The sequence below is a fragment of the Hemiscyllium ocellatum genome, chromosome 10 (assembly GCF_020745735.1).
Source record: "Hemiscyllium ocellatum isolate sHemOce1 chromosome 10, sHemOce1.pat.X.cur, whole genome shotgun sequence".
Taxonomy (NCBI): Eukaryota; Metazoa; Chordata; class Chondrichthyes; order Orectolobiformes; family Hemiscylliidae; genus Hemiscyllium; species Hemiscyllium ocellatum.
In genome coordinates this window covers 26,619,018-26,645,817 of record NC_083410.1, presented here as the reverse complement: position 1 = coordinate 26,645,817, position 26,800 = coordinate 26,619,018, and the positions used below count along the sequence as shown (strand labels likewise).

Below are 26,800 nucleotides of genomic sequence, written 5' to 3'. Positions count from 1 at the left end.
TTTAGGATTCCTTGTACTCATGAAAAATAAATGTTATTTTTTGCTGAATCAATATTTAAATTGGCACACAAGGTTCTAAAAACTTAAGAGCATATAAAAAGAATCAATGCTTTGATATTTCCAAAAAAATTTATTGAAGACACAAAAAGACTTCATTTAAAACAAATCTCCAGTTTAATATTTATTATTAGTGCCTCAGTTGCTTTACGTGCATTTTAAATTTGCAACTAATGCTCTGAATTCTAATTAGGGCTTTAGCTGCAAATATAGAATGAGTGTAAAGCAATACAATCATCAGCTTATCAAGTATATCATTACTTTTACAGAGAAATAAAAGGGATCAACTTACAGTATACACAGGGAGAGCTCGAAATACAGCACCCATTGCTCTAGTGCCTGATATGGAATTTTCTATTGGTTTTGATTTCAGCTGTTTAGAATCAAACAAAGGTGAATCGTTCAGCGCATCTTAGTTCATTGTTGTTTACTAAGCTAATAACACGTCCAAATGGTTGGAAATTGAATAATGAGTGAAAGCAATTAGATCATTTAACAAAAGAACATATGAAAAGAACGATTGAAGATTTGACTAGATGCACACAGCTTCAGAGAATAAGGTCCTCATTAAACCATTATTTTTTTGAGGTGTCCAGGATTGGCAATGAAATCTGCCATTAGTTCCAAGAATTGCTTCTTGAGTTTACAGCAGCAGTAATATTATAGGGATAGCAAATTGTATTGATGGGCTGATTAACATCATTGGGATTTAAAATATTTATTTTAAAAATACTTGCAATAAACCTTTCTTTAAATAAACTTCTCTTTAAATTACTTAACAGGGAAGATATTGCTTCATGAAGATTTCTTAACTCTTGGGTCTTTCCAACAGCTTGGTTGAGGTCACATACAATTGAGGGATCAAAACAGCAGCTACATGGTGTAGTTTTGCGTCAACTGGTGGTTACTATCATGAGTTGGAAGAGAGAAAGAGAAGCATTTTTTTCTAATGCCATATTATGTAAATTTGTTGAACCAAGGTATCGTTTTCAGTAGGACTGCTGATGGACCGATGAAATCAAAACCTGAAGCTTAGTAAGAGTTAGCTATTTAAAATTGCTTGTCAAGGTTCTATCAATTATGGCTGGTCCTAGCTGATCCAAGTTAATGATAATTAATTATAATTTCCATACTTATCTGGAACTCCTGCAGTGAAAAACCTATCTCCCATCATGAGGGTTCTTGTGGAGCAATGGTAGGGTCCCTACCTCTAGACCAGAAGTTCTGTATTCAGGTCCCACCTGCTCTAGTGATGCGCAGTAACATCTCAAAATAGGTTGATGAGACAATAGCTACAACTCCCAGCAGATGGCTGTTGTGGTACAGTGGTAGGGTCCCCTCTTCTGAGCCAGGAGACCTGGGCTTACATCAAATCCAACCTCCTTCAAAGGTGTGTCATAACATCTCTCAACAGGTTGATTGAAAATGTCTAAAACTCCCAGCTTGTAGGACTGTTATAGTATTTAGGTGATGTCCATAACTCTGAGCCAGGAGGCCCATGTTCAAGTGCCACCCACTCCAAGGATGTGTTCTAATACCTGAACTAGTTGATTCAAAAATAGACTTCTGACAAAGTAAGCAGGACATGAAGTTAGCAGGAAGTGGCTGCCCTATTGCTAAAATAAGCTACAAACCAGAGGGAACTGCCTGTGGAACTAGGATAAACTTGAAGGTAGCAGTTGAGGAATGGAGTCTAGCAAAGTCTCCATTTGCTGAGACCTGAGGTTCAGAGACTTTCCTGTAGGAAGTGGAGGTGAACTTACATTGTATTATATCAAAAGTATTAATTCCTACCCTCGGTATAGTCACGGATTTAAAGAATTTCTTATCATGATCCACATCAAGAACCTTCCGTTCTTGTGTTAACTTTAAGTCATATTCTTCCCGATCAAATGGCTTCCATCTAATTAAGAAATAATTTAAAAGAAATGAGATGAATACTATTTATTTATCATCCAAACAGATTAAAATGAAGGGGTATAGTACATCCAGTGAACACTGTAAATGCAGTCAATTATATTGAACAAAATAAAGAGAACTAAGACCTGGGGGCTTTAAAAATGTTTTCTGTCTGGCAAATGTATATTTTCCTGTGATGTAATATCCAAATGTAATAACGATTGATGGGTTAGCATTTGCATCCACTAGAAATGAATCAGGTGATCCTGTCATCATTTTCAGAATGAGCCTAGATTTTAGTCCTTGTGACTTTGAAGAGATACATCATAGACAGTGTCAGAGATGAGGAAGTATGCTGAAAGTATGTGCATTTAATGGCTGCCGCTAAGTGCACACAAAGGTAGTTACAGCGAAGGCAAAGATCCCAAGACTATTGTGAGCCAGCCAGTACACTAACTACAATTGCATTGCTTCAAACAAATTAGATACAAATTACAGGTTTTTCTGAAGTGCTGCTTCCTCCACTCTACTGCACCTATTTGCAAAGTACATCATAAAGAATCGTAGAATCCCTACACTATGGAAAAAGGCCATTGAGTTTGCATCGAACCCCTAAAGAGCATCCCATCCAGAACCCCATCCAAGCTCTGTACCCCCACATTTACCATGACACTCCACCTGACTTCCAAATCCCCAGACATGGGGCAATTTAGCTTGACCAATCCACCTAATCTGTACATCTCGAGACACTATGGGCAATTTAACACAATTCAGCACCAAACCTGCACTGTGGGAGGAAACTGCTGCACCAGGAGGAAACACACACAGACACATGGAGGAAATAAATAACATTCTGAAAATTTGAAGGAACATAGACTCTAGTGAGAGAAACTGAAGGAAATCAGTCTTAGTCAGGAAATAGTGTTGGGAAAATTAATGGGATTGAAAGTCGCAAAGTCCCCAGGACGCAATAATCTACATCCCACAGTACTTAAGGAAGCGACCCTAATGAATGCATTGGTGATCATCATTCAAGATTTCATAGACATCGTAAGATCTCCTATGAACTGATGGATAGCTAATGCAACTCCACTGTTTAAAAAAGGGGGCAGAGAGAAAATAGGGATTATAAACCAATTAGCCTGACATCACTGGATAAAATGTCTAAATAAAAGATTTAACAATAGAGCACTTGGAAAACAGTGACACAATTGGGCAGAGTAAGCATGGATTTACAAAAAGGAACCCATGTTTGACAAATATACTGGAAATTTTAAAGGATGTAATGATTAGATCCAATAAGGGGAAGATTCTAGATTTGATTTATTTGGGCTTTCAGATGGTTTCAAAGAGCCCTGTATAAGAAATCAGCGTGTAAAATTAAAGTGCCTGGGATGGGGGTACACACAGGGATAAAGAACTGGCTGGTAGAGAGGAAACAAAGAGAATGAATAAATGGGTCATTTCCCTTGGGGCAGCCAGTGCCTAGTGTGATACTGCAGGGATCAGTGCTTGCATCTCAGCTGGTCGCAACATATATTAATGATTTAGATAAGAGAACTAAGTGTAATATCTCCAAGTTTGCAGACAACACAAAGCTGGGTGGGATGGTGAACTGTCAGGTGGATGCAGAGACCCCTCAATGTGATTTATTCAAGTTGAGTGAGTGAGCAAATGCATGGTAGATTAAGTATAATGTGGATAAATACAAGGTTGTCCATTTTGATAGCAAAAACAGGAAGGCAGATTACGTTCTGAATGATGATAGATTTGGAAAGGAGGAAGTGCAACGAGACTTGGGTGTCAGACCTGCTGAGTTTCTCCAGCAATTTTTGTATGATTGTCATGTTTGTCTTTTTAACTTTGCTTCTTGCTTTTACTGGCTGTAATGTAATTATTTTTCTTCATTTCTCTATTTTTTAACTCAGGATTGTACCTAAGATGGCACTGTAAGTGGTGACATATAAACTTTTCACTGTATTCAATTGGGTACATGTGACAATAAAGCTAATTCAATTCAGTTCTATTTGTTTATTTCAGGGCAAATGGTATATTGGCCTTCATAGTGAGAGGATTCGAGTACAGGACCAGAGTGGACTTGCTACAATTATACAGAACCTTGGTGAGATTACACCTGGAATAGTATGTACAGTTTGGGTCTCCATGTCTGAGGAAGGATGTTCTGGATATTCAGTAAGTGGGAGAAGGCTTACCAGACTGATTTCTGGGATGGCAGGACTGACGTATGAGGAGAGGATAAATCAGTTCGGATTATATTAGCTGGAATTCAGAAAAATGAGTGGGAATGTGACGGAAATCTATGCAATTCTAACAGGATGAGACAGTATAAATGCAGGAAGGATATTTCTGATTACTGGGGAGTCCAGAACTGGGGTCACAGTCTCAGAATACAGGGTAAACCATGTAGGACCAAGATGAGAAAATAATATCTTCACCCAGAGAATGGTGAGGCTGAGGAGTTTTCTGCCACAGGAAGTGCTTGAGTGAAAGTGAGGACGACAGATGCTGGAGATTAGAGTCAAAGAGTGAGGTGCTGGAAAAACACAGCGGGTCAGGCAGCATCCGAGGAGCAGGAGAATCGACATTTTGGGCAAAAGTCCTTCATCAAGAATGAGGGTGGGAGCCTCGAGTGTAGAGAGATAAATGTGAGGGGGTGGGGCTGGGGGAAGGAAGCTGAGAGAGCAATAGGTAGATGGAGATGAGGGTAAAAGTGAGATACGTTGGATGGGAGAGTGGAGCGGATAGGTAGAAAGGAAGATGGACAGGCAGGACAGGTCACGAGGGCAGTGCTGAGCTGGAAGGTTGGAACTGGAATAAGGTAGGGGAAGAGGAAAAGAGGAAACTGGTGCAGTCCACATTGATGCCATGGGGTTGGAGGGTCCTGAGGCAGAAGATGAGGCGTTCTTCCTCCAGGTGTTGGGTGGTAAGGGACTGGCGATGGAGGAGGTCCAGGTCCTGCATGCCCACTGCGGAGTGGGAGGGGGAGTTGAAGTGTTTGGTCATGGGGCAGTGGGATTGATTGGTGCAGGTGTCCTGGAGATGTTCTCTGAAGCGCTCTGCGAGTAGGCTTCCTGTCTCTCCAATGTAGAGAAGACCCCATTGTGATCAATGGACACAGTAAATGACATGTGTAGAAGTGCAGGTGAAACTATGATGGAAGTGGAAGGCTCCTTTGGGGCCTTGGATGGAGGTGAGGGGGGGAGGTATGGGCGCAGGTTTTACAATTCCTGCGGCGGCAGGGCAAGTGCCGGGAGAGGAGGGTGGGTTGTTGGGGGCACGTGGACCTGACAAGGTAGTCACAGAGGGAACGGTCTTTATGGAAAGCGGATAGGAATGGGGTGGGAAATATATTTCTGGTGGTGAGGTCCATTTGTCGGTGGTGGAAATGGTGGAGGATAATGTGATGTATACGGAGGTTGGGGTGGAAGTTGGGACCAGGGGGTTCTGTCCTTGTTGTGGTTGGAGGAGTGGGGTTCAAGGGCAGAGGTGCGGGATGTGGATGATATGTGCTGGAGGGCATTATCACCCATGTGAGAGGGGAAATTGCGATCTCCAAAGAAGGAGGCCGTCTACTGTGTTCTGTAGTGGAACTGGTCTTCCTGGGAGCAGATACGGCAGAAGTGGAGGAATTGGGAATAAGCGATAGCATTTTTGCGGGAGATAGGGTGGGAGGAGGTGTAATCCAGGTAGCTGTGAGAATCAGTAGGTTTATAGAAGATGTCAGTTTTGAGTCAGTCACCCTTGATGGAAATGAAGAGGTCCAGGAAGGGGAGGAAGGTGTCAGAGATGGTTCAGGTGAATTTAAGGTCAGGCTGGTATGTGTTGTTGAAGTTGATGAACTGTTCAACCTTCTTGTGGGTGCACAAGGTGGCACCAATACAGTCAACAATGTAGCAATGGAAAAGGTGGGGAGTGGTGCCAGTATAACTGTGGAAGATAGACTGTTCCATGTAGCAGACAAAGAGACAGACATGGCTGGGGCCCATGCAGGTGCCTTTGTCTACCCTTTTCGTCTGGAGGAAGTGGGAGAATTCGAAGGAGAAATTGTTGAATTGGATGATCAACCATATTGAGGCAGAGTAGGCTTGAAGGTTTGAATAGCCTACTCCTGCTTTTATCTTCCATGTATATTAGAATCTTCGAACTCTATACAAGAATGGTTTGAGACCATTAGTCCGATCTAATGAAGCCTTGTGTGAGATTACAGGTGTGACTTTTTAAAGTTCTACCGATCATCACAAATTAGTAAGTGTAGTTTGGCTGTGGTTCGATTGTGTTTAAAAACGAATGTCTCTTGGATTTGATGTCCATAGTGCAGTGATAAACCATTGATTGTGTATTCATCTTAGTCTTCATTGTGGATGCAGAGATTTGGTATGTTAGCTGAATGCCCAAACCTGTGTGCAATATTCATGAGTATGTATAACAGTGCTAGAGTCATTGGTCAAAGCCTGTGTGCTTAATGTAATGCTCATAAGTACATAATTGAGGCAAGTCCTTGCTCTTAATTCCAGCACATATTTTCCAAATTGGCTATAAATTCACATTTCTGTCCAAAAGATTTCATTAACTGCTTCCTTGGTGCTTCTATTGTTTCATTGAAAGTTGTTACCAAAGGTTTAGAGGTAGTAAGGAACAGCTTTGAGTATTGAGTGTATTCACCATAATCTGTAGGGCGGTGAAAAGGGTCTCACTAATGCAGGCAACTCTCAGCATAAATTAAATTACCCAGAACTGTGTAAATGGCTAATGCAGATGTTGAGTAGTGAAGGAGTCAGCACAAATCCTTTGCAAAAGACATTGAATGGGGCTGCATTGTTGAGCTGAGTGTCAGAGTGGAGACAGAAATTTCAACAAAGTTTTGGGATTCTCCAGGGCTCTGATCTCAGCCTGTTCTTACCAATGAATTTCTAATGTCAGAATGAAGGACTAAGATTGTTCAATTTGCCAATATATTATTCTTTATGTGCCCAGACCTTGATAAAGTGCAGACGCAACAAATAAACATATTCGGAAAATTGAAGATCACAGACTGAGAGAGCAGTGGCAACATGATAATTATAAGCTCAGTTATCAAATTGAGACGTGTGAACCAGCATATAACGAGTACAAAGGTACAGATTTCAGTTGTCAAGGAGCTGAATATTTGTAGTGAAACTGTTAGAGTCTAACATTTAGATTTTTGAAAGAGCCTGTTATACAAAAGTACAGTTCAAAATCAGATGAAATGTAGCAACACTTAAATCATTTTAACCACTAAGATATTAATTTATGAATCACCGAAATGACACTAATTACTGGAAGATATGGAAATTGGACAGGACTTGAAAGTGAGTTAGTGGATCATGACTCAGGATTATTTTGTGCTTATTTTGCCCTTTGGATCTAGGCAAGCTCCAACTCTGCTTAATCAATGGTAGTAAGGTACAGTCAGCTTTAAACTTGCTGAGTGCTTACACATCTAGGTAGGCACAAATTCCCAAGAAGTTAGTATGAGTTAAAGTTAAAGCTTGTCTGCACCTCCTAATGGGAGGTATACGGCAGCAGGTGCCAACTTATCCTGTTTCTGGGCAGAGTGGCACACAGTGACAGTGACCAGGTTCCAGGATACCAGTCAACACTACACTTTTGTGCAGGAGCTGGAAGGGAGGACAGAGGCCCTCTACCCACAGGTGACCACACAAGAGGCACACCTGACAAACGCTGTGAAGACATATTGGACAAGAAACTGTTCATAAAGATAACAGAAGGTTAAATGTCAGAGATTGTCTTAAGGTCCACCTAATCGGATGATGCCATACTGGCTTGGATGAGAATTACATAGAGCAGCGTAGAATCTTGTAGAATGCAGACTTTTATTCTCAAGTTTCCCCACAGTCTTAGCAACAATGCACATCTTACTGATGTAAATTTGCACCTGATTGCTTTCATATAATTAACTACGTAGTGGCCTGAATATTCCTAATAATAGCAATCACAGTCAAATTGCAATTCTTCCCTTTTGTAGTATAGGACAGTTAGGGGAAGTCCATCTCAGTCACTTTTTTATGGCAGTAGATGTCATATTCTGTGATTTAAATTTCCAGCAGTGCAATCAGACACTTTGCCAGCTCCTGTAAAAGGGCAAATATCAAGGTATGTTGGCTAAGGAGGAAAGGCCTTATTAAATAGAGTTCCTGGTGAGTAGGGTTCCTGCTGAGTAGGGTTCCTATTAAGTAAGATGCCAGCTGTGTGTAGTGCCAGGGTGCCCAGTAATTTATGGAGTGCTTAGAGCAGGGTGGTAGGGGTTCCAGGTTCAGTAATGGGGATGGGAGATAATGTCACACCATGTGGAATGTGGGGATGTGTGAAGTCAGGTCTGGGGAGCAGAGGGAAGAATGTCAAATCTGATGAGGAGATGGTTAGTTCCTGAGTGTTAAGTGGGGTGGAATTGTGTTGGGTTGGGGGCAGCTGTCAGGGGTCTGGAGTGTTATAATGTTATAATGGGCCAGTGCAGTATAGTTGGGAGTTGTCAGTGATGCGTTGGGGTAGTGGTCACATTAGTAAACGATCAGGATGTAGACTTGGTATCTATCGACTCTCTCAGATGCAGTGCAATTGCACACCAGAAAGTTCAGATACACAGTGAATACTGAGTCAACCGTATGTCCTGATGCACAACTTCAGTCTGCACTGCTCCAATGACTATCTGGCCATTGCAAACCTGGCCCAGTATTTAACACATTAAGATTCACCTGATGACAGCATCCTAACCCAACAGTGTGTGGCATCTTAAAACATGCAACACACTCCGTAGTAGTTAATGCAACAGGAGTTTCCATGGGCATCTGAACTGAGTGCTGCATGAAGTTAAGTGACTTCACTTGAGTGGTTGAGGTCAGTAGATGTATCTACAAATACCACATCTTATCAACTGCACCAACAGCTTCAGATTTTCTGGATGCTCTCTGTATATGTCCAAATGCCTGAGCTAAAACAACATCTGACACAGCTAACGCCAGAACTGTGCAGGTATGCTGTGGATGCAACTTTGGGAGGAAAAATAGTACTTATGCCAAGAATCTAGTCATGACACTGCCAAGCTTTGTGGCCAGTATTGCTTTATTTCTTTGTATTTTACTTCAACGACACAGGAGAATCACATCTAATACTATGCAACATTTTTCAGAATATTAGGCATTAACATACTTCAGACTTCATATGCATAACAAAAGGTGCAAAATAATTACATATCAACAAATCTGAACTTGCCTTATAGTTTTCATGTTAAAATGATATGTTTTCTGTAGTGTACCATGTACAATTTTGTTCAACTAAATTCAAGTCATAAATGCAACCTCACCTTTCCCAATCCAATTTCAAGGGATAATCCAACTGGTCAGTCTTGTCAGATTTGTTTGACTGGCTTTCCACAGGTGCTTCAATTATGTCAGATGGTAAAACAAACTTACTGGGGTTCATTAATACCAAAGAGCTATGTTGTCCAAAATATCCAATGTAATGCCCATTTGGTGAGTACCAAACCCTGTGTAACAATAAAATAGACAGACACAAGATATCTTTATTTTATAAGTCAGACTTGCAGCATGGGTTGCCATCTCATGTAGAGATGGTACTACATAAGGGTGCTCCAATACATGTGTCAAAATTGACAGGGCTCAGGTTCATGCCACAATTCCCCACATAACAAGTTCTTAAAACCAGCTGTACTTGAACAGGGAATCAAAGGGCTGAGCAGAACAGAGGGTTACAAAGAAGTAAAAGGCATCAATATGTACAGCAGAGCAGTAGAATATGTAGCAAGGAGTTTCACCTCTTTGATCTTGCTTACTGGTACCATTCATGCACTAACCAGAACTCTTCCTTCTCCCTATAATCTGCTACAGGAAGAATATTATTAAATTGGAAAGGGTATAGTGAAGATTTGCAATGATGTTACTGAGACCGGAGGGTTTGGATTATAAGGAGAAGCCAGATAGGCTGGTACTTCTCTCTCTGGAGCATAGGAGGTTGAGGGTTGATCTTACAGAGGTTTATAAATTCATGAGGGATAGCGATAAGGTGAATAGCAAAGGTCTTTTCCCTTGAAAGGGGAGTTGAAAACTAGCAAGCTCATTTTTAAGGTGAGACAGGAAAGATTTAAAAAGGGCCTGAGGGGCAATGTTTTCACACAGAGGGTAGTGCGTATATGGAATAAACTGCCAGAGGAAGTGGTAGATGCAGGTAGAGTTACAGCTTTTAGAAGACATCTGGACAGATAGATAAGTAGAAAAGGGATTTGGGTCAAAAACAGACAAATGAGAGTTGTTTAGTTTCGGAAACCTGGTTAGCATGGACAGGTTGGACCAAAGGCTCTGTTTCCATGCTATATGACTCAATGACCCTAAGTTGTACCCAATGTGTAGCTGTTGCAGCTATCTGTAGCAGCCAAGTTGTTACTCAGTATCCTGTCACTCAAGAACAAGCCTATAACTTTCATTCTCTGAGTTCTCCAACCAGGTACTTCTGCACTACCACTAGAAAAGCTAGTCTGAGTCATGTTATCATAGAATTCCTACATAGTGGAAGCAGGCCATTCAGCCCATCAAGTCCACAATGACCCTCCAAAGAGCATCCCACCCCGACCATTCCTGTAATTATCTATTCCCAATGGTTAATCTACTTGTCCTGCACAACCCTGGTCTCTATAGGAAGTTTAGCATGGCTAATCCACATCATCCGCACATCTTTGGAATTGGGGGAAGAAGCCAGAGCACCCAAAGTAAACCCATGCAGACATGGAAAGAATGTGCACACAGACAGTTTTCTGAGGCTGGAATCGAACATAGGTCCCTGGTGCTGTGAGGCAGCACTGCTAACCATTGACACATCATGCTGCCTTTCCCAATGCACCACATCCTTGATTACCTGAACAGAAAGAAGATCAATAATAGTACAGGAACATCTTGATTTAAGAAAAAAAAATCTTATTACGAAAGAACACCGAGGGCCGAAGGGGCTGTACTGCACTTTAATGTTCTAAAGGCATACCAGGGAGTGAGAAATTTGACAGACCTATATTTTTTAATAGCTTAGTACATTTTTCTAGTGAAGGTTAAAAAGAAGACTCAGTATAAAGTGCCATATTTAATGGGGCAAGTCACTTACTGCATCACTTCCACTTTTATACCTTTCAAGGCTTCCTATAATGAGCATCATTACAAGAGTACAAGTCTATACAAAAACTGAGTGCAGAACTAGGAAGACTTCATACAAAATATATATAATAATATGGCAAGCTTTTAAACTTAACAGACAGATGTGACGGAAACCGTCTGATGGAAATGTAAGACAGAAAAGTGTCAAGGAAGTAAGTACTACACCTTTAGAAAATGCTTACCACCCACATAACATTAAATTAAAACCAGTTGATCTCCCAACAAGTCAAAATAGATGATGATGATAAAGTATAGTCCTTAGTTGTAGATTTAAAAGACAGAAAATATTTGAATTAGTGGAAATAAAATTTTGTCATAATTTTAAAGCTATTCTATTCTATTTCTATATTTTTTGATTTTATATAATCACAATCAAAAGTAAAAGTGAAACTTTAAACAATAGAGTTGTTTGTCTTTTTTCTTTCCAAGTGTTACAAGCTGTTCGGATCAGAAATGTAAATTGAGCTGCCTAAATACTATTCCTGGCAAGAAAATGTGATATTGCAACTACAATTAGTTCACTCATGTCGTTTCAGGATGGAAAACCATCACTTGGTCCCAGTCTGATCCATATGCAATTGCATATGCACACAATATATTTGTTACTAACCTGCCTCTAAATTGGATTATTGCATCAAACTGCCTGCAACCTTTCTGGAGGAAGGTTTCTCATGAGTATTTCGGATTGGATATAAATGCTAGAAATTCCTGCCCACGGCACAGGAATAAATACCAAAAAGGACACAGACTTCAGACATTTTCAAGTCAGCACAGAAATGTCCAGACTTAAGATAGAAAATTAAAGCAAATAAATATTGGGGTCTAATGTAAGGGGAATGGAGTTTTCAACATAAACTTTTACTGCAACTGTAAAGATGTTAGGTTGTATCTGGAGTACTGCGTACAGTTTTAATCTCATTATTTGAAATAAAATGTGTTTGGGCAGTTAAAGATTCACTCAACTCATTTCTGGGATGGAAGGCTTGTGAAGAAAGATTAAACATATTGAGTCTGCATCTATTGGAATTTAGAAAACTGAAGAATGACCTTAACGAAGTATAAAAGTTCCTGAGGGGAACTGATAAGGTGGATATTAGGAGGCCATTTCTTATGGGAGACCTGAACAGGTGGGGACCATTTTAGGCTTATGAAGTCTCCGTTTTAAGATAAATATGTTTTTATTTTAACCTCAGATCAATGATACTTTGTGGAATTCTTTCTCTAAGAAAGCAGTGTCTGGGTCATTAAATTTATTCAAGGCTGTGTTGGATGGATTTTTGATAGATTGGGAATTTGAGATTATAGGGGACAGACAGGAAGGGAGTTTTGAAAACAGCCAGGTCAGCTATAATTTTATGGCAGAGCAGCTCAAAGGGCGGGGGATGGTCTAGGCCTATGCTAAGGTGCTAATCCATTTTTTTAATTGTGCTTTTTCATTTTTTATAAAAGGTTTAGGGTGAGAGGGGAAAGATTTAAAAGGGACCTAAGGAGCAATGTTTTCATGCAGAGGGTGGTGCATGTATGGAATAAGCTGCCAGAGCGAGGCTGGTACAGTTACAACTAGTAAAATACATCTGACTTGATATATGAAGAAGAAACGTTAAGAGGGATATGGGCCAAATCATGGCATCTAGGACTAGATTAATTTAGGATATCTGGACAGCAAGGATGAGTTGAACTGAAGGGACTGTTTCCATGACGACAGCTTTATGACTGTATGAGATGTAGGCCAGCATATGTTGTTCATATTGATGAGCTAATAATGAGAGGACCTGGTGGCATAGTGGTATGTCATTGGACTGGTAATCCAGAACCACAAACTAATGTTCTGGGGACATGGGTTCTAATTCACTGAAAAACTAGTCTCATGATGACCTTGTAACCATTGTTGTAAGAAGACATCTAGTTCACTGATATCCTTTCAGAAAGGAAATCCGCCATCTTTATGGTCTTGTCTACATGACTCCACACCCTCAGCAGTATATTAAATTGTCTATTGGGTCTGGGCAATAAATGCAGACTGAAGAGAGATACCCACACCCCATGAAGAGATTTTTTTGAAAATTGCTCTTGAGGAGATGATGTACCTTTCTTGAACCATTGCAGTCCATGTCGTGTAGATACTTCCACAATTCTGGTAAAAAGGAAAGCTCGGGATTTGCATCAAATGGCAGTGAGGGAATGGAATCTATTAGTTCGCAATCATTTTCATGCATGATTCGAAGAGGAGCTTACAACTCAAGAGTTGCCATACATCTACTGACCTTGTCTGTCTAGGTGGTAGAGGTCATGGGTTTGTTTGAAGAAGGCTAAGCAAGATGGCTTTTCTTATTCTTTCAAGGGATCTGAGCATCTATTACCTATTCTCAAATTATTCCTGAACTGAGTGGTTTGTTAAGTTATTTCAGAGGGTAGTTAAGAATCAATCACATAAGGTTGAGGAAACAAGGTTGAGACAGAGCGTTGGAGGGATACAGAATAGCCAGGTGGGAGCTGAAGAAAGGGATTAGGAGAGACAAGAGAGGGCATGAGAAATCTTTGGCGGGTAGGATCAAGGATAACCCCAAGGCCTTTTATGCATGTGTGAGAAACATGAGAATGACGAGAACGAGGCTAGGTCTGATCAAGGACAGTAGTGGGAAACTGTGTATTGAGTCGGAAGAGATAGGAGAGGTCTTGAATGAGTACTTTTCTTCAGTATTTACAAATGAGAGGGACCGTATTGTTGAAGAGGAGAGTATGAAACGGACTGGTAAGCTAGAGGAGATACTTGTTAGGAAGGAAGATGTGTTGGGCATTTTGAAAAACTTGAGGATAGACAAGTCCCCCGGGCCTGACGGGATATATCATAGGATTATGTGGGAAGCAAGAGAGGAAATTGCAGAGCCGTTGGCAATGATCTTCTCGTCTTCACTGTCAATGGGGGTGGTGCCAGGGGACTGGAGAGTGGCAAATGTTGTGCCCCTGTTCAAAAAAGGGAATAGGGATAACCCTGGGAATTACAGGCCAGTTAGTCTTACTTCGGTGATAGGCAAAGTAATGGAAAGGGCACTGAGAGATAGGATTTATGAGTATCTGGAAAGACACTGCTTGATTAGGGACAGCCAGCACGGATTTGTGAGGGGTAGGTCTTGCCTTACAAGTCTTATTAAATTCTTTGAGGAGGTGACCAAGCATGTGGATGAGGGTAGAGCAGTGGATGTGGTGTATGTGGATTTTAGTAAGGCAGTTGATAAGGTTCCCCATGGTAGGCTTATGCAGAAAGTCAGGAGGCATGAGATTGTGGGAAGTTTGGCCAGTTGGATAGAGAACTGGCTAACCTGTCGAGGTCAGAGAGTGGTGGTAGATGGTAAATATTCAGCCTGGAGCCCAGTTACAAGTGGAGTTCCGCAGGGATCAGTTCTGGGTCCTCTGCTGTTTGTAATTTTTATTAATGACTTGGAAGAGGGAGTCGAAGGTTGGGTTAGTAAATTTGCAGATGATACGAAGATTGGTGGAGTTGTGGATAGTGAGGAGGGCTGTTGTCGGCTGCAAAGGGACTTAGATATGATGCAGAGCTGGTCTGAGGAGTGGCAGATGGAGTTCAACCCTGTCAAGTGTGAGGTTGTCCATTTTGGAAGGACAAATAAGAATGCAGAATACAGGGTTAACGGTAGGGTTCTTAGTAAGGTGGAGGAGCAGAGGGATCTTGGGGTCTGTGTTCATAGATCTTTGAAAGTTGCCACTCAGGTGGATAGAGCTTGTAAGAAGGTTTATGATGTATTAGCGTTCATTAGCAGAGGGATTGACTTCAAGAGTCGTGAGGTGATGTTGCAGCTGTATAGGACCTTGGTAAGGCCACATTTGGAGTACTGTGTACAGTTCTGGTCGCCTCATTTTAGGAAAGATGTGGAAGCTTTGGAGAGGGTGCAGAGGAGATTTACCAGGATGTTGCCTGGAATGGAGAATGGGTCATACGAGGATACGTTGAGAGTGCTAGGCCTTTTCTCATTGGAGCGGCGAAGGATGAGGGGTGACTTGATAAAGGTTTATAAGATGATCAGGGGGATAGAAAGAGTAGACAGTCAGAGACTTTTTCTCCGGGTACAACAGAGTGTTACAAGGGGACATAAATTTAAGGTGAAAGGTGGAAGGTATAGGGGGGATGTCAGGGGTAGATTCCTTACCCAGAGAGTGGTGGGGGCATGGAATGCGCTGCCTGTGGGAGTGGCATATTCAGAATCATTGGTGACCTTTAAGTGGTAATTGGATAGGTACATGGATAGGTGCTAAAGCTAGGACAAATGTTCGGCACAACATCGTGGGCCGAAGGGCCTGTTCTGTGCTGTATTGTTCTATGTTCTATGTTCTAAAGTTATGCATGAAGAATAACATGACATGCTTAAACAGCTTAACCTGATAACAGAAATCATTAGTCTATCAAATAAAAGGTACCAGGGCTGACCAATTGTAAAATTTCAACAAAGCTCTATGTACTTCCATCCTTTTTATACCTGATTGAACAATCTATGGATGCAGTAACAGCAACATTTGCCTCCTCCACATGGAACAGACTCACTATTTGGAAATTATGGGCTCTCCAGCTAACTAGGCGATTAACAGAATCCTACAGAAATAGAGTAAATGTGATCAACATGACTTCAAAACATGACTTCATTGACATTAAGAAAACAATATGTAAAGATGTCAGTATCTTTGTTTCTTGTTTAATTGTATATTGATATGTTTCATAGTTACTTCCCACACTGTTACAAGTCAAATACATGCACATTGCTGTTATTTTCTTATGCCTTTGCATTACCTGAGGTTTAAGACCACTCTGATAAGCACTCATCATGAATTTAACCACAAAAGAAAAATCAATGGCAAACTTGTGGCAGTGACAATACCCTACCCGTTCAGTTGATCAAGTCAGCAGCTACTTTGCTTTCATTCCTAACATCCTCAGCTCAGCTAAGGCCTCAAATTCCTTCGAAAGGATTCCATTCCTGATTGATATTTAGTAATGAACAATCGATGAAGTAAATATTGAACTTAACTGTGAGTCCATCAACACTGGGTGAACATCAGAGTATATTTAGAACAGTGGAATAAAAGGCTGATATGAGTCAGCCCAGACAAAATAACTCAAGCGAATAACAGAAAGAGAGATTTTTAAATAGTACATTTAAATAGTGCTTTTGGCAATGTACAAACAAATCAAATTTTATTGCAGAAATGTCTAATGTCCACAAGGAATGGTCATGCATATGAGAAAATTTCATTTAGCAAGTGTTCATATTTCTGTTTCAGGTAAGTATAAAATCATAAAAGCCCCTGCTATACAAATGGTCTTTGGAAAATACTAATTTGACTTTGAATAAACTGACATTTTGTTAAATGTTGCAAATGACAAGAGAGTTGCAACTTTATATTTTTATTATAAATGGAAGTATGAGTATTTAGGACTGAATAATGCAGCAAGAAATGGTTGATTCATGTAGGTGAATCTTGTTCAATGATTATTGTGCTCAGAGAGCATTTCACAAAGTTTAACTTCATTAAAGGTTATTACTTCTCTCAGGATATTCAGTTGGGAAGAGGTAGTTCAAACTGTTTGCCACTTGTTAGATTATCTTCCTTCTCAATCAATAAAAATTCTCATAGAACAAATATTACTTTCTATTTCCTGAACAGTGTTGCAATTAAATGATGAAACATACCTTATTTAATGAGTATGGATCTCCTAGAAAGGCTGCAATATCCCAAATTATTACGTATCCTCCTGCATGAGAAAATAAACTATTTGAGGTGTGCATTTTAAATGCATTGGTGTAGCCTAATTCTCTATTTTGTCAAACTATTGCTAGCCAAATCTCTCAACTATCTGTCAACGGGATATAATATTGAATTAGGTAGTTTTTGGAGCTCATCTTCCCAAAATCTGTTTTTAAAAATGATGAATTTCATTAAGAAAAGAGGGTTCTTAACTTTGTCCCCCTGTGGTGTGCATTTTTGCCTCAACTCTGCACCAAGAAAAGAAACTACTAGCAGTATATGCTGGAATAGTTAGTGAGGGTAACATGGTGGCTCAGTGTTTAGAACTGCTGCCTCACAATACCAGTGACCCAGGTTTGAGTGCCGCCTCAGGTGGCTATCTGTATGGAGTTTGCACATTCTCCCCGTGCTGCCTGGGTTTCCCACTGATGCTCCAGTTTCCTCCACAGTCCAAAGTTACGTAGATTAGGTGGATTGGCCATACTGCAATTGTCAACAGTGTTCAGGGATGTGTGGGCTAGGTGGATTAATCATGGTAAATGTGCGGTTATGGGATGCTGGATCTGGGTGGGATAATCTTTGGACAGTCGGTGCAGACTCGATGGGCTTAATGGCCTTCTTCCAGACCGTAGAGCTTCTATGATTCTAGGATATATCTATGATGTGGAGGTGCTGGTGTTGGACTGAGGTAGACAAAGTCAGAAGTCACATGACACTAATTATAGTCCAACAGGTTTATTTGAAATCACAACTTTGTGAAGGAGCAGGGGGATGAAAGCTTGTGAACTAGAACCTGGTGTTGTGTGACTTTGCAGGATGTATATAAAATAATGATCCTTTGGCATGTCTGGGCAATTTTAACTCCAGAGACATAAAATATTTGATTAATGATGGTCATTGCTTGCTGAATCCTGCATTAATTCAGGTATCCCATAAAAATTTCTGGAACGATTCCCAAGGGATTATTTCCTGTTTTTTCTGATATCCCTGTAAGTTTCCAGCTTTTGGTAGATGGGATATATTCCATGCTAAGCTGATTGTGGCCTCAATTTCATTTTCTAGTGTCTTGCCTCAAAGTCGCTGAAACCTTTGTCAATCACAATACTATCTAATTTAGCCTTCACCACTTCCCATTATCATTTAACAGAATCTGGTAGGGATGCCTGACACAAAATGGAATTAGAGAACTAGTGATGGGTACATGTTAATTAAGGGATAATTTGGTGAGATAGAGATCTTTTGGCTCAGTGGTAGTTTCTCTACCTCTAAGCCAGGAGGACTCAGTTTAAGTCACACCTGTTCCAGAGATGTGTAACATTGCTGAACAGATTGATTAGAAACTATAAAACAAAAACTTGGTAAGAACTCGAGTGGAATATATGCATGCATGGGAACAAGTAATCAGTGTTGGAGTTTTGTGATGTGTAAGTTGGGACAAAACTCTATGCACAAAAGATGCCTGAAGCCTGCCTGATTGGTATTTAATTGAAGAGTGTGGTGCTGGAAAAGCACAGCAGGTCAGGCAGCATCTGAGGAGCAGGAGAAGCAGCCCTTCCTGATGAAGGGCTTTAGTCCAAAACGTCGATTCTTCTCCTCCTCCTCACATGCTGCCTGACGTGCTGTGCTTTTCCACACCACACTCTAGACTCTGATGTCCAGCATCGGCAGTCCTCACTTTCTCCTGATTGATATTTAACCTGTGGTATTTAACAAAAACCATACAATCTTCCTTGAGAAACCCTTCAACAGTTATATACACTAATTAAAACATATTCAAAAACATTACTTGCTTTAGCTCACACAAAATTTATCTATCTTCTTCACTGATGAACCTTTGGTTCCTAAATTTACTGGTTTCATTGGCATCATTGAGCTTGATCATGTTCCATTATCCTGAGAGCTATTTCTTTCAGATAAGTTAAAGTATTCTTTACGTGAGTTTGACTTAGTCTTGTGTATAACCATTTGCCACTTTGCCTCTAATTTACCTCACAGCCTTCTTTTAACTTTCCAAATGAATATCTACTATTTGGATGACAATGGTTTTAAAGATGTTCCACTAATCTAAGGCAATTCTAATAGGTAATAATTGTTAGCAAATCCTGCAGCTTAAGAGTAAATTAAGAACAGGAAACTAGATAACATTATAGAAGGATTAGTGAGTTTTGAGAAGATTTGTAGCTCAGGTTGATGTTTTGGATGTAGGTTTGCTCGCTGATCTGGAAGGTACATTTCCAGATGTTTCGTTACCTTACTAGGTAACATCTTCAGTGGACCTCATGCGAGGCAATGCTGAAAATTCCTGCTTTCTATTTATATGTTTGGGTTTCTTTGGGTCGGTAATGTCATTTCCTGTGGTGATGTTATTTCCTATGGTGAAGTCACTTCCTGTTCCTTTTCTCAGGGGGTGGTAGATGGGGTCTAACTCGATGTATTTGTTGATAGAGTTCCGGTTGGAATGCCATGCTTCTAGGAATTCTCGTGCATGTCTTTGTTTGGCTTGTCCCAGGATGGATGTATTGTCCCAGTCGAAGTAATGTCCTTCCTCATCCGTATGTGAGGATACTAGTGAAAGAGGATTGTATCTTTTTGTGGCTAGTTGGTGTTCATGTATCCTGGTGATTTGTTTTCTGCCTGTTTGTCCAATGTAGTGTTTGTTACAGTCCTTGCACGGTATTTTGTAAATGACGTTAGTTTTGCTCATTGTCTGTATCGGGTCTTTCAAGTTCATTAGCTGCTGTTTTAGTGTGTTGGTGGGTTTGTGGGCTACCATGATGCCAAGGGGTCTGAGTAGTCTGGCAGTCATTTCTGAGATGTCTTTGATGTAGGGGAGAGTGGCTAGGGTTTCTGGACGTGTTTTGTCTGCTTGTTTTGTTTTGTTGCTGAGAAATCGACAGACTGTGTTTATTGGGTACCCATTCTTTTTGAATACACGGTATAGGACTTCACCACAGGAAATAACATCACCACAAGAAATGACATCACCAACCCAAAGAAACCCAAACATATGAATAGAAAACAGTAATTTTCAGCATTGCTTCGCCTGAAGTCCACTGAAGATGTTACCTAGTAAGGTAACGAAACATCTGGAAGTGAACCTTTCAGCTCAGCGAGCAAACCTACATCCAAAACATTATAAAATAATTTTGAACAGAGCAGCTTTCCTACTCATGTAGTAGAGTTTCTGACTCCAGTGTGGCCTGGCTGAGCAAAACGTAGCTCTGGACTTCACCAACCAGACACCTTGACCCTGATTGAAAGTCTGTGAGACAGTAGGAAGTGTAGAGAAAAACAATGGCCCCAAGGGAGACGAGAAAGGGAACACAGCAATCTGTCCATAACTCAGCAGGACCATGGATGTGGCCATCCTGCTGAATTGAATTACTGAAATGCATTAGAAATATAATCTTCCATTTGCTCCTATCAGACAAGTAAATAGACAAGCTGGCTGGCTCCTGGGGTGAAAAATTACCAAAAAGAGTTCCGTGCCAGGGATCAATGGTGACAGTCTCCGATAATTGATGGAGATTAGCCTTTGATGGGGAGAGGAATGGGAGAACAGTGACTACCTAGAAGTAGTGGCAGTCTTTAGCAAGCACGAGGGAAAGATCATGGCTAGGGATTATGGTTGGGGACATTTGGCAACCATGATGGAAAAGGGAAGCCACATAGACAAGTTAAGATGTCCTTGATGATAGAAAGCACTAGTGAGCTGCAACTTGCAGCTCCCAGATCCATTCATGGCTAGGTTACCCAAACCTTGAGAAACACAACCAGCAGTTACTAAATGTAAATCCAACTCAGAGCAGAACAGGAATTCTCATTGAAATATGATAATAAAGTTTGGCATGTCTCAAAAATGGAACATGAGAATGTTTTGGACCCACCTCAGAAGGGGCCACAGCCCTCTACAATGTGGGTTAAAGTATTGTATTTTGACTTTTGATGTTTAAATGTGCCTTTGCCCCAGTCCTCTTCTGTCCAACATGTGGGATCATGGTGGTGGCTGGTGATAGTACCAAGGTCAACATTTCTGTCACCACCTAAACTTGAGACAGGCTGATGACTTGGACAAAAAGAATTTGTTTAAGACAAATATAGCAAGTAATTCCCTCAATAAAGAAAACTGCTATTAAACATATAATCCACTTACTCTGATTGCCAGCCAATAGTAGAGCTGCAATATCATCTACAAAGACTGCGGTGATAGGACTAGAAAACTGTATAGTAGGCATGATTTTCACCAATTGGTTGCCCTATAAAGAGAGAAAGGGGAACAATAGAATTTTGCATCATACCATATGAGTGCACCAAAACTCTGACCTCCAACTCACAGAAGGCCAAGGGCATTGAAGACCTGCAAACATCACTTTATCCTTCATTTCATTGGATACACATAACCATTACTTTGTTGCTGCTCAGTCTAAGTCCTGGAATTGTCCACCTATCGGTACTGTGAGAATGTCTTCCCTATGTAGATAACAGCAGTTTCAGAAAAAGGACCCACACCACTACCTCAAAGGGTACCAATGTTTGTCAATAAATGCAAGTCTTGCGGCAAGAGCCACCAGTTGATAATTTCTTGTTTTGATAGACCTTACACTGCAGGTACCCTGTCTGTATGCAGCCTTGGGAGTTCCCACCCTTTTCTTCTGCAAGGTGAGTGGGTGTTGACAGGGATAGTTGGGCATATGCCCCCCACACATCAGGACTCTCAAGTGGATTTTCTGACTGCTGTGTGGAATAGGGCTGGGATACATAAATATACCAAGAAAGTAGTGAAAATCAGGTGAACTGCCCTTGAGCCGGGAAGGATGAGGATATCAAGCACTTGTCTGTCACTGAAAACCAAAGACATTGACCAGCAATTTAAGAAGAGCTATATTCCTTTAAGAAGGTCTGTATGAGGGGGCCAGACTTCCAGACTGTCAACTATTCAATTTTGGTCACATCTTTCCGTTCTCATTTTATTGTTCGCACAGAAAGTTCCAATCAGAAATTCCTTTCAGATGCATTGAACATTCATTACGAATTACTGAATAATGACAAAGAGAAAAGGTTACTCTGTGACAGAAAGCCACCTTTAATTAAGTATTAAAAGTATTCCAATATGATAGAATAATTAGTCAGTGCTTCAAAGTTGCGAGCTTCATTCTGGAATCCACACATGCTGATTGCACAATTTTATTTTAGTTGTCCCATCATGCGTCGGATTTGGCCAAAGATTTAGTGGACCAAGATATATGCAGTGGTTACCAGAGTATATGAGAGCCTGAAAATTCTGTGGTGAGTGACTAATCTCCTGACGTAGCACAGACTGCCTGCAAGTCACAAGTTAGAATTATGGTGGAATACACTCCACCGGCCTGAATGAATGCATCTTCAACATCATCCAGGACAAAGCAACACATTTGACTGACTGCTCACCTACAACCTTAAACCCCACAGCAGCAATGTACACCATTTACAAGGTGCACTGCAGTTATTCGTGAAGGCTGCTTTATTGACAGCATCTTCCAAACCTGTGACCTCTAATAATCCGAAGATCAAGGGCAGAATGGAAACACCCTCATAGAACTGTAGATGGTGCTGTTGCACCAAACATTCAGAACTGACTCCCATAGCATTGACAAATGAGGAAAATGAACTGCGCAGGTACTCATGGGAAACAAGCAAGTTAAATTCTACAAATAACGAAACCTCTCCCTCATCACAGGACATTTATCCATACATAGGGTAAGCATAGGACTTGCAAAGTTATATCATTTTTCAGATGTGGGATTGGCATCCAAAGGGTTGTTTTTCCTGGAAGTGATAGGTAGCCAGTCAGGGAAATAAAAGGCCAATTCAGGCCTACTTGTCAATAGCCTGTCAAGCACTTTCTCGAATAAGCCATTCCCCACCCACCACCCCTTCACCCTGTCTCCATTGAATGCATAACCCAAAAGGTGTGGCCTCCCAGCAGTAGACTATGTAGCCAGTGCCCCAAGTAGGCTTTCAGGCAGCTGTAAGCTGAAGGTGTTCCCTCCACAATAATGGCCTGACTCTGAAGACAACTTTATTTCAGAAGCTTTAAAATTTGCTGAACAGGTGCCTCAGAGTTGGAGATGCTCTTTTGCTCTTAGCTCAACTGCAGGATGGAAGACCTTCTAAGGTGATGGGCCTCCATTTGGCCCTCTCGCGTCAGAAGCCTGCCTGCCACCATTACTTGGAGATTCAGCCCACCCTGTGAACTCTTAACTCACCAATTCAGGAAAAAGCCCCTGCCGCTCCACCACCGATACGTTTGAAGGCAAACCGCTAGGTGACTTTCGAAGGTTTGGGGCAACAAATCTCCTAAACTCAAGTCAGTGGCCTCCCTACTGCCAACCCATCCATTCCCAGATCTGGCCCAAATTTTATGGGGACCGTGGGGGCATTGAATAGATCACTTTTCCTTGGCATAACCAATCCTTTAAGTCAGTGAAGGGCTTCATCCCAGCTTAGTGGCAGGTGATGGGAAGCCCCATAGCTTTAGCTACAATTTGCTTTTACTTGTGCAGCATTACTAAAGGGGAGCACTTATTGCATGGTTACCCAGATGCACTACACTGATGGGGCTTCCAGTTTTGTATCTACCACATGTTCTACCTTAACAGTATGCCTGAAAGTGAAGGCAACACCATTAACAGCAAAACCATGACAGAGAGAGGAAATGACATTAAGAAAGTAGCAACAGCACCTGAAACAATGACTGACTCCCTCAGAGCTGAATCCAGAATCATTCTAATGAATGTTTCAGCTAGAATGGGGCAGGTTTTCCAATGGCCAGATGGTCACCTATCCAGTGTAGATAACGACTGTGAAGATAACAACTGTGCAGAATCCCCCGTGTAGCAGATTCTGAAGAAATTGCGAGGAAATTGAATTTTCCCCTGGGAAATTCCTCTACGCTGGTACCCTCTGAAAATCTCTATTTAACTCAGATACTCTGGATGCCTCTGAGGAAATGAAGTAATATGTTATTCTGGAAAATTTGGGTTGGATCTGACAGCAGTGAGGTGGGTCATTAAATACATTGTCTAATTCCTGAATAACTATTCAATATCCCACAAGGAACCCAACTGCAACTGTCCCAGGAATCAGGACGCCCCTTTCCCTTCCCACCCAAATGGGTCAGACCCATTCCCATCCTCTCCCACCTCGAGGGACTTGACAATCCTACCCCAGAATACAGAATCTCCCATCCCAGGACCCAACATATCTTGTACCGGGACCCAACGTATCCATCTGCCAGACCCAATCACTGACACATACTGCTGCCCTGACCCACCTAACAACCATTTTTCAACCCGAGCCAATCTCCTCATCCCACTGGGCCCCATCTGACCACTCTCCTGCCAAGTCTGAGCCCTCCGCCAGAACCAGCACCCATTCTTCCCACCCCTTCAATGGACCCAATTCCTGCAGCTCACCCTGACATAAAACCTCACCTGGCCCTCTTGTCCCCCTATCCATTTGGAACCTTATTCCCTCCTCATGGTATCCTATCCTCTTGGTACTCTACCCAGCTCACATCCTATCCCTAATCAAAGTGCCACCCTACTTAGCTGACACCCTACCAACCTGGCACCCTACTTACCATGCACTAACTCCCTATGCATCTGGCACTCTGCCCTTACAGCATCCTAAAATTCTGACCCAAAAGATTCTCCCCATGTCCGCGTGGGTTTCCTCTGGGCATTCTGTTTTCTTCCCACAGTGCAAAGATGTGCAAGTTAGATAGTTTGGCCATGCTAAATTCTCCTGTCGTGTCCAGGATACACAGGCTAGGGGGTTAGCCATGGTAAAGGCCAGATTGCGGGGATAAGATGGGATGCTTTTTGGAGGGTTCTGCAGACTCGTATGAGCCGACTGATCTCTTTCTGTGCTGTAGGGGTGGAATGACAACACACTTACTTGATGTAATAACTCTTTGACAGCTGTTGTTAAAGTGGGTATGTGGGCCTTCAAATTTCAGAACACAGCAGCTGACTAATGATAGATTTCCCTAATATGACAGTTCCACTCTCTGAAAGAACTATCAGAATGAACATATAGGGAACCCTGAGTAGAATCTGTGCAACAATTCCACTCATCAGAAAAATCTGGTTCAACATTTCACTACGTAACAAACCACATCTGTCGAAGAAGTATACCCAAATGACCTTATCCGAAAGGTTCCTGTTCAGTTAATTCAGCACAATTTATCATCTTCTTGAATAAAATATTAGTGTAAAGACAATTGTCTTAAATCACGAGGGGGTTTAACAGAGCACAGGAGGAGGAACTGTTCTCACTTGTAAAGAAGATCAAGGGGTGGCAAGGTGGCTCAGTTGTTAGCACTGGCTCAATTCCAACCTCAGGTGATTGCCTGTGTGAAGTCTGCACATTCTCCCCGTGTCTGTGTGGGTTTCCTTGGAGTGCTCTGGTTTCCTCCCACAGTCCAAAGATGTGCACGTTAGGTGGATTAGTCATCCTAAATTGTCCATAGAATCTGGGGATGTGCAGGTTAGGTGGACTGGCCATGCTAAATTGCCCATACAGTCCAGGGATGTGCAGGCTACATGGGTTAGCCATGGGAGAATGCAGGGTTACAGGGATAGGGTGTGTCTAGGTTGAAAGCTCTTTGGAGGGTTGGTATGGACTTGATGAGCCAAATGGTCTGCTTCCACACTGTTGGGACAGTTTTCAAATAATTCGCAAAAGAAGCAAATGTGATAATGAGAGAAAAAAACGTGATCACACAGTGAGTAGTTAGGGTGTGGAATGCACTAGCTGGGAATGGGGTAGAGGCATGTTCAACTGAAATATTCAAGGTGGCATTATTTGATGACTTGAACAGAGACAATGACTCACGTTGATAAGGAGGAGAACAGTACTAAGTCATAATGCTATTTCAGATGTTGGACTGGATGGCCTCCATCTATACTGTAACAATTCTAAGATTCTGTGAAGATGCATCAAGCAATGAAGGATGGCAAACCTTAATTGTTCTTTATCTAACCATGAGTACCACTTATCGAGTTATGACCCCAACATCATTAAGGTCACTCCCACATTTTCAGCCTGATTTAATTTATCATCTTGTGTGGCCACTTGCCCTAATGCAGTCCATCCCACATTTCTCCCTAGAACTACAGTTTAATAGCTGTCCTGCAACAGTTGAACACTGGAAACAGTGTTAATTGCTTTATATTTACTCCAATCTTGAAACAAAGCTCCATCTTGGAGAGGTACTGAGCAATTCAGTTGGCCAGCTGGCAGCAGCAGCCACTGCTGGATCGAAAGACAATTGTAATGAGCCAGGACCTGAGCTAAGTCTGGGTATTGCCAGGGCCAGAGCAGTTGGCCCCGCTGAGATGGGTGAGGTGGTTGGGGGCGGGGACAGGTCTTGAGAGGCCGACGAGGAAGTTAACAGGAGATGTGTCCTGTGGACTGAGTGGGGTGCTTCTGATGGGCCCAGGGAATCACAAATTTTAGAGTTCCAGTGCTGCACTAAGAGACTGCATGACTCTGATACTCCTGGAGCTGTTGCTATTTTCTTGGAAATTAGATAAAGCAAGACCATGTCTGACCGAGTGGTCAGATGTAAACTTTACTTGGACAATGTCCTTCCATTTCAAGGCAGTCTTATATGTTTCAGGAAAAAAATCTATCTCATAACTACTGCATCCTGACATTATCCTGACTGATTATCTCTGAAAGAAGGATCAAAAATAGTACACAACTGATGCACTTGGGAAGACATTAAACAGTGCTCACTTTGACAAATGGGAGGATTACTAAAAGTCAGTAATGTAGATATACTTTTCTTGTCCCTTTATTTCTGAACTCATAAAGGTTGGTCC

General features: G+C 41.5%; 1 protein-coding gene and 1 long non-coding RNA gene across 2 annotated transcripts in view; one reads left to right on the top strand and one right to left on the bottom strand.

Moving 5' to 3' along the window:
• Positions 1-4,054, top strand: part of LOC132819375 (uncharacterized) — a 32,725-nt gene extending 28,671 nt beyond the window's left edge. Inside the window, exon 3 of the long non-coding RNA XR_009645072.1 lies at positions 3,997-4,054. This is a non-coding gene — a long non-coding RNA (uncharacterized LOC132819375). The remainder of the gene's footprint in view (positions 1-3,996) is intronic.
• A 5,261-nt stretch (positions 4,055-9,315) lies between these two features.
• The window catches only part of LOC132819370 (WD repeat-containing protein 64-like), a 125,549-nt gene continuing 108,064 nt past the window's right edge, over positions 9,316-26,800 (bottom strand). The window contains exons 18-21 of the mRNA XM_060830845.1: positions 21,085-21,187; positions 16,877-16,938; positions 15,668-15,780; positions 9,316-9,502 (exon numbers count right to left, since the gene is read on the bottom strand). Of these exons, the coding sequence (XP_060686828.1) occupies positions 9,316-9,502; positions 15,668-15,780; positions 16,877-16,938; positions 21,085-21,187 (465 nt within the window). The remainder of the gene's footprint in view (positions 9,503-15,667; positions 15,781-16,876; positions 16,939-21,084; positions 21,188-26,800) is intronic.